The sequence below is a fragment of the Amia ocellicauda genome, chromosome 16 (genome assembly GCF_036373705.1).
Source record: "Amia ocellicauda isolate fAmiCal2 chromosome 16, fAmiCal2.hap1, whole genome shotgun sequence".
Classification (NCBI taxonomy): domain Eukaryota; kingdom Metazoa; phylum Chordata; class Actinopteri; order Amiiformes; family Amiidae; genus Amia; species Amia ocellicauda.
Window position 1 is genome coordinate 15,342,537 of NC_089865.1, and position 8,789 is coordinate 15,351,325.

At 36.4% G+C, this 8,789-nt stretch overlaps 1 protein-coding gene across 1 annotated transcript; it reads right to left on the reverse strand.

Moving 5' to 3' along the window:
* Positions 1-3,226: 3,226 nt before the first annotated feature.
* Positions 3,227-6,535, reverse strand: LOC136711663 (NACHT, LRR and PYD domains-containing protein 1b allele 3). Its single transcript, XM_066688047.1, has 6 exons — positions 6,464-6,535; positions 5,305-5,580; positions 4,747-4,887; positions 4,060-4,218; positions 3,860-3,901; positions 3,227-3,520 (listed from the first exon to the last, which is right to left on the reverse strand). Exons 2-6 carry the CDS (start codon positions 5,570-5,572, stop codon positions 3,264-3,266), a joined length of 867 nt encoding a protein of 288 aa, XP_066544144.1. The 5' UTR covers positions 5,573-5,580; positions 6,464-6,535; the 3' UTR covers positions 3,227-3,263.
* Positions 6,536-8,789: the final 2,254 nt, after the last annotated feature.

The window sequence follows — 8,789 nt, forward strand, 5'->3', positions numbered from 1 at the left end:
CCAGAGCCTGAGATATATAGAGTCTCTATTATAAAATATTATTAAATACTAAATTAAGAAATCCTGAATATTGAATACATTAAAATTATCCTCGCAACCTCTGTTAGATAACTCTCAGGGGTCAAACAAAAGCCTTATAGTAGTAACTTTCTTATACAAATAAAGAATGATAAAGGCTTTTTAAACATTTAAATAAATAAGTAAAACAAGTAAAATAAATAATACTAAAATAACTTAATAAATCCAAAATATGTATACATAAATGTGTAGTAGAAGGAGACCAGCAGGAACAGCAATGGTAGCAAAGATTGTTGTTTTTCACCCCAAAACAACCAACCAGTTGCCAAAAATAGGGGAAAAGTAGGGAACAAGGTAGGCACAGAAAGATGTAGGTTTTACAGTAGTGCACTTAATTTCTTAATAGAAAAAAATTAAAATAATAATAAAGAGTTATGAATACAAACCTGACAGCCAAATATTTGAAAGTTTATTACTATTTAGTACTACTTTTATTTGAATTTTATACTTACGAAGTATATTTATTTCTCAAAAAGTGCTTACACAGTCATTCAAAAAGGCATGGGCCACAAAGACCGGGATACCGATCACACAGGCAGGAGGGGCTTTGCTGCATAACGTCTGGCCTCAAAAACTGGTTTATCAAAAACCCTATACAATACTGGCTGCACTCTCATGTACACTCAGTGTTCATTCTGGTCTACAGCAGAGTAACGTCATTCTGTAACATTTCTAAAACATGATCTGTATCTATTCTATGATTTTTTTATACGGTCTATCACTTTAGCTCATGCCTTTCACAGTGTTTTTTAACAAGTGTCTCTTGTAATAGAAGTGGGAGAAACACTTCTAATTTTCATTATTTATGCACAGTAAATAAAAAAATAGGTCCTATATTGGCCAGATATGCTAGACACAAACTGTGTTTCACTTCAGATGTTTAGTTTTGTAAAATGCTCTATAAGATTGTCTAAATCTAAGTAGTTTCCAGTTGTAATGAAACCTGCACCATCAACAGAAATAGGACCATTTTGTATCGATGTGACAATCTTGCAACAGATGTTTATTTTTTTAAGAAAACATCTTTCCTACATCTAAATAATTTCCAGTTGCAACAAAATTACACTGCAAACAGAAATACAGAGTACATTATATTAATATTTTACTGCACTTGATTTGGTCCCCTGCAGAGGGTTTGATCAGTCGCTAGAATCAGAGCTGACTGTTTTTCACATATTTCCTGCCTCCTATAGTAAAAAATCAGACATCAGAAAACAGCAATGCCTAAATTTTAGCATGTTCATGTTTCTCTACTGAGACTGGGTTGTCCAGTGACACTAGCAAGTCTGTTGTAGGCAGAGGGAAATTCTCACGTGGGCCACATTTAACTTCAACATACAGACCATGTCCAGGGCCTTTTATAAGTCGTATCTGACCTGGGGGGTGGTTTGGACACTCCTGGCCTATGGTGAGGTATGCGATATGCAATATGGAGGCCATATGTCACATGGTCGGGCAGCTATATTGCTGTAAGTGACACATTTTGGACAATCTACAAAAAGTCCCACTAATGGGACAGATGTGAAACTTGGTGTAAGAAGTTATATTATGACCTATATTCAGATTTGTTCAAGACAAGTCGAATTGTCACATGGTTTGTCCACCATATTGGACTGGCAAAAAATCTTCAAAGATCTTCTTCTCTGAAACCTCTGGGCTGATGGAGACAAAATTTTGTACACATGACCTTGGCTAGGTCCTCTATCAGATATTTTCAAGTTGATTAAAAAACAAGATAAAAAATGTCCAAGATGCTTAAATTACATAAAGTTCTACATACTGCAGTATTGAACTATATTAGAATGTGTTGGACTGATTGTTACTAGAATTAATTGATATGATTTTAAAAAGCCCTCAAAGACTTTCATGCATTTTGTTGCATTTTCAAATAAGGTGTCAGGGTTGCAACCGTCGCCTTTTTCTTTCAGTTACTCATAGTTCAGCAAATATTACACTTTAAAAAGAGTATATGTTCAAAAGAATAAAGCAGCAATTCTTATTACTATTTCTATGAGCAGTTTTACTATGAAGTCTGAAAAGGTCCCTGAACATATTGTGAAAAGTCTGCCACTGCTGAAAGTGCGAGCAAGCAGCAAACTGATGGAGCCGGGCCAACAGTGCAGACTTTGTCTGAAGATATTTAGCTTGGGCCAGTATGTAAGAGAGCTGCCTTGCCACCATAAGGTAACAATACAAACATTTGCTCCAGTTTAGCATACATGCTGGGATGTAAATTTATTTTTACTTGAATTTTAATTTAATACAGGAAAGTATTCAAAATTGTAATGAAAATGTACCTCTTTAAGGGTGAACACCTGTAAACTGTTCTATTCTTCTACACTACAGTTCCATCTGAATTGCATTGACAAGTGGTTTTCCCATGGGAGTAACTCCTGTCCATTGGATGGACAGGTGATCTACAACACCTTGACATGGAGCAAAGTGCCAAGTAAAGACAAACTGACAGTGACCTTACCTTCAAAGACTCAGTCAAAAATGATGGTCAAACCTCAAGAGGAACTGTTTGTCCCAGGCATAGGGCTGTCAGTTAAGCCAACAAGTAGCAGTGAGGCTTCTAACCCAGTCGGTGCTGAAGGGAGTACGAGTACATCACCTGTCATTACCTCGAAGGACATGATTCTGAATGGTTTTCAGTGTCTTCATTTAAACCAAAGTCCCACTGATGGACATGGGATTGGTAATATCTCACATCAAAAACAGCCACCCAAACCAAAATTGAGACACCTCCGTGGCAAAACATGTCATTCCTCCGAACACAGAAAGAGTGAGGAAAGCAGAACAGTTGTGTCTGCAAATACAATCACAAGGTCCTCTTTTCGAACTCCAGGATTACAGTATAAGGAAAGCTCGCCAAATACTGAAAGCCTTGAGCCATCTACTGAAAACAGAGGATCTGATAAAACCCATGCAGATTTGTTTGTTGGGCTAAACGTGGTTTACTGGGACAGTGCTGTACAGCGCAGAGAAAGCAGTCATCCAGGAAGAAACCAGACACAAAGGAGACCGAACTACAGAAGAGCCAAAAATAACAATGAATTGTCCTCAGATGTAGATCCAGCCCTGAAAATGCAGGGAATCCCAATAAACATCCCCATTCAACAAAATAAATAAATAGAATAAAAGGTGATATAATGAACTGGTCTTTCACAAAGAGGACCTTTTTTTTAATAGGTCTTCATTATGTCCTCCATCACATCCGGCTCATGGTCCAGTAGTGCCGAGAACACTACCTCGGCTGCTTTGGTGCTTCTTGTGTAATCCAGGATCTGCCTCATCTTTTTCTGTGAAGTCGTCTGTGCTCTGATATTTGCAACTGCTTCAGCAGGAAAGCCACTGACGCTTACCTGGTCAATTATAGGATCCACATTTGTTACTTTCTGGACTAATTTATCCAATGAGGTCTTCAGGAATTCCATTTTATCTTTAAAATTTAGAAAACAAAATATAAAAAGCAGATTTATTATTCTTGAACATGCACAATAGAACATACCACACAGTCATCAGTCGAGGCTCAATAGAACATTTTGACAGCCTCTCAGCGGGTCAAGTTTGCTAGTTGATATATAAGGTTATTTTAGCAAAATAAATGTTAAGATCTTTATAGCAATCAAGACATACTATACAAAATATACAAAATAGAAACTATGAAATGAAAAATTGAACAATTTTATGTTTGTTTTAAATAACAATGTAATTAAATGGTGAATTAATTATGATTGTGCAAATCTTGATTAATGCAATAAGGGAAAATAAAATCAACCTTTGACTGAGGCAGTTGCTTCTTTCACATTCTTTGAGGAATCTGAAAGACAACATAATTTTTAAGTTAGACCACAAAGCTAAATTAGTCCATGTTTGACCAATTAACTGAAACACTACAAATAAATGAGTATATTTCCTTGGAAATAGAAAAAATAAATGTACACAATAATTCCACTGCAACCAAAGCTACTGAATTACCGGGTTGTGCAGCAGCCGGTGACTGGTTTATATGTATGTTCAATCCAGATATGTCTGAGCCTTGTATCAGAGGAGCAACTGCATTACTTCCATTACAAGCAACTATAGTAGAGCAAATTCCAGGCTTGCTTTTGGAGGAATATTTAGCACCAACAGCAGCTAAAAGCAAGAGAGAAATACTCATATAAAATCATGAATAACACATTCATTTATCATTTAGGATTTTTCCCATCTGTTTAATAATTTCATAATTGACAAACGTACTCTTGAAAATAACACCAAATATAAAGTATTAATGACCTTGCATGGCAGATACTGCAAGAACATTTTCTGAATCGTAAAAGTGTGCCTTATTGTGTACTGTATAGTCCAAAACTGGAGTGCATAGACACACTGGGACAGATTCCTATACAGAATTCAGCCCTCCAGCACTGTCACACAAACAACTGGGATCTGATTAAAACAACACAAATTAAAGTAGAAATGTTTACATGTCTCTAGATATAAAGGTAGAGAAATTGATTGTTTAATTATCTAGATGGCAGATGGGGAAAAACTTGACTGAAGTTTCAATACTACAATCACTGCTACAAAACATTCTGCCTGCTGTGGATGTGATGTCTGAACATAATGTTTGTATTTGTAGGTACAGTATTTTTGACCTATAATTGTTTATTTAGTACTTACATGGTGTAGGCTGCCTGTTGTTTAACCTGCTGGAAGTTGAGCTTTGTATGTTCACACTCATGTCTGTCACTTTACAAGAAGTAATTATAGGGGCCACGACATTACTCCCCCCATCAGCATGCACAGACTGACTAATTGACCCTGCAAACACAAGTTTAGTATTTAAATTAAAATCATTTTGACAACATAATCCATGCATTGACATACAAGACTTTGCTGGAATCCCATAAATGGCATTCGGACATTCCTCTCAATAAATTAGTACAGTGACATAATTCTATACAAAAGACAAACCTTTTCATTTTGTAGTTGTTTCTTTATACACATCATTTGTATTTTGGTTGTAAGTGTGTTGTTCTCTTTGTCTGCTTCGTTAGGGTGTAACACTTAGTTTAGAAGCAAAACAAAGTACCAGTATACAAAAAGCATAATGAAAACTTTACTAACATGCACGTTTAATGTGGGTTACATTTTTAGCAGTGCAGTCATTATGATTTAATCTACCTGCATATATTTTATTTGTCATTCATTTCCTGGCACACATAAGGCCTGGGTTACCTTCTCTGTTGGTGCTGAATAATTTCTTCAGCTGTGGGTAGTGGTCCTGCACATCACTCAGGAGTGTAAGGAAATCCCTGCATTGGTTCTCTCCTTTTCTAATTATTATGTCCAGCAGCCTTGTCATTTTCTCCTTGTTACAGCTCAGATGAGCAATTTCTTTGTTGTCTTTAACAGTTAAAATATCTTCTGCCTTTTCAATAATGAAACTGGGATCAGCGGACAACCATTCACAGAGATCACTTCTGCAGGAATTTAAGATTTCCATTGCATCACCTGCAATAAGGAAATGTGATTAAAAAAAAAAAAAGTGTGATGTTCATGAAGTAGAAAACATTTTCTCTAAATCAGGAAACTAGTTTAAAATGTTTTATTAAAGATAAAGTAACACATATTAGAATCACAAGACGCAGTTATGATTTATGATTGTGGTAGCCTATAATTACATATATCTACTATTTTAAGCAACCAGTTCGTTATCATGGCTAACATTTATTGTCATGGATCATGTATTTCTTAGCAGATATGTATATCCAGAGCGCATTATTGGAGTATGCAATTTTTTCAAGTCAACTTTGTGTTTTTTTAATGAGTAAAAGATAAGGAATCCTTAATAAATGTATACATTAGATAGAGGATAGGATAGGATAGACTGAATTGGAATTTTGTTAAGATGCAACATTCCATTTCATTAAATGCCAAATGAATTCAACTATTATTTTGTCTTAGCAGATCCCTTACGAAAAACAAGTGCAGTTATTAAACACATTATCTTGCTTCCGTTTTAAATAGGTAGTAAAGTCCGAGTAGACCGCAGTGAACTGTAAATAACTTTTCTGTTTTCCTCAATTAAAACAGCTATCTGACTCGTTTCAGTCCATTTTGACCCTTTCCAAACGAAACAGTCTAGTGAGTTGATGGTATCGAAGTGATTTCGTTTTTTTTTTATATAAAGCTTTTATTCGTAAAGCCTGCTCTGTATTTTGCATTTCCTGACAGCTGCTTATTTGCGTTTAAATAACTAAAACGTACAATTTGAGCTTGTTGCATTGTTGCAGAGGTATGAATTGGGGTATAGAGTAGGACAAGCATTTAGAAACAATATAACAAATTCAATTGAAAACATATATAGTAAGAAAGACAAAAAATGAAGCTTTACCCAGACACTTTCCGTTTCCCTTCACGGCAGTGTAATGCCTTCCTATAAGTGCAGTGTAACGTCATATCTGGGCGGGATTCACTCATTCCTTCAAATTGACCCAAACTCAGTTACAAGGAACATGTGTTAGACAGAGGTGAGTGACGTATATTGTATGCATCTAGATATATTTACCATAACTGCCATGTCAAATAAATTGGGAATACATACTGCATAAAAACACTTCAGACAAGAAAAGACATGATCATTATTTTGGCAATGATTTTATTTATTTATATTAAATTTTAAAACAGTACACAAAAGGCAGACCATGTACTTTTTGGTATAAAACACTCAACAAAACAAACTGTAACTTCCATGTAACTGAACCCCTGTAAATGGAGTATGTACATATGGTAGGCATGCATCCATGCACCCTCAAGTACAACATGTTTCACTTTGGATGATTACAGTAAACATAGTGAAAATGAACAGTGATGTAAACAAAGTCAGGTTTATTTCTCCCCTATAGTTTCGTATGACTCAATGTCTGTGTTTCTGTTTCCTTTCTAGTATGTACAAAATATAAATGACCAGATTAAGAGCGTCAGCCTGTCTGGTGCTTTATTCTTCAAGACATTGTACCTTGTTTGCTGTCTACTCAGTAACATTTTAAAAAACAAGTTTGTGCAAGAGACTGTATTCAAAGTACAGTACAAAGGTTTCCAAAAAACTGTAAAATTATATTAACTTTAAAAATGTTGAAAAAGGAAAGCTGCTATTTCAGGATGTGCTTTTAATTTATATCACTGTACTTCATTGTTATAACTTTTATAAATTTGGTTTCTTTTTAATATGAGAATAATAGGCAACACTGGGTGAACAAATATTGGCTATTCATTTGGTGTCTGGTTTTCAATATAAAGATGTTTGAAATATCTTGTCTGACAGAAATTGGTGATGTTTCGTATTTCTTTACTTCTAGTGAAACACGAGCGAGTGGGTGAAGATACATGGTTACATTTGTATAACCAAATACAAATTATATGTATGACTTAATTATAGGCAATGTATAACACAGAGTGTAACCCAATAAAATAAAAACTATTCCAGTGGATTTAATTAAACATAATCTATACCCATGCTTATTTTGCTTCAGTTATGTTATCAAAAAATACATTTAGATTAAGTAATATCAAGGGTACTGTGTGTGTGTATATACACTCACCTAAAGGATTATTAGGAACACCATACTAATACTGTGTTTGACCCCCTTTCGCCTTCAGAACTGCCTTAATTCTACGTGGCATTGATTCAACAAGGTGCTGAAAGCATTCTTTAGAAATGTTGGCCCATATTGATAGGATAGCATCTTGCAGTTGATGGAGATTTGTGGGATGCACATCCAGGGCACGAAGCTCCCGTTCCACCACATCCCAAAGATGCTCTATTGGGTTGAGATCTGGTGACTGTGGGGGCCAGTTTAGTACAGTGAACTCATTGTCATGTTCAAGAAACCAATTTGAAATGATTCGACCTTTGTGACATGGTGCATTATCCTGCTGGAAGTAGCCATCAGAGGATGGGTACATGGTGGTCATAAAGGGATGGACATGGTCAGAAACAATGCTCAGGTAGGCCGTGGCATTTAAACGATGCCCAATTGGCACTAAGGGGCCTAAAGTGTGCCAAGAAAACATCCCCCACACCATTACACCACCACCACCAGCCTGCACAGTGGTAACAAGGCATGATGGATCCATGTTCTCATTCTGTTTACGCCAAATTCTGACTCTACCATCTGAATGTCTCAACAGAAATCGAGACTCATCAGACCAGGCAACATTTTTCCAGTCTTCAACTGTCCAATTTTGGTGAGCTTGTGCAAATTGTAGCCTCTTTTTCCTATTTGTAGTGGAGATGAGTGGTACCCGGTGGGGTCTTCTGCTGTTGTAGCCCATCCGCCTCAAGGTTGTACGTGTTGTGGCTTCACAAATGCTTTGCTGCATACCTCGGTTGTAACGAGTGGTTAATTCAGTCAAAGTTGCTCTTCTATCAGCTTGAATCAGTCGGCCCATTCTCCTCTGACCTCTAGCATCAACAAGGCATTTTCGCCCACAGGACTGCCGCATACTGGATGTTTTTCCCTTTTCACACCATTCTTTGTAAACCCTAGAAATGGTTGTGCGTGAAAATCCCAGTAACTGAGCAGATTGTGAAATACTCAGACCGGCCCGTCTGGCACCAACAACCATGCCACGCTCAAAATTGCTTAAATCACCTTTCTTTCCCATTCAGACATTCAGTTTGGAGTTCAGGAGATTGTCTTGACCAGGACCACACCCCT

What these genes read in the sequence shown, in the direction of transcription:
- LOC136711663 (XM_066688047.1), bottom strand. Translation starts at nt 5,572, where the DNA reads ATGGAAATCTTAAATTCCTGCAGAAGTGATCTCTGTGAATGGTTGTCC. An exon ending in CAACAGGCAGCCTACACCAT is followed by an intron (nt 4,219 to 4,746) that starts GTAAGTACTAAA and finishes TCTTGCTTTTAG; the next exon opens with CTGCTGTTGGTGCTAAATAT. An exon ending in AGCAACTGCCTCAGTCAAAG is followed by an intron (nt 3,521 to 3,859) that starts GTTGATTTTATT and finishes TAAATTTTAAAG; the next exon opens with ATAAAATGGAATTCCTGAAG.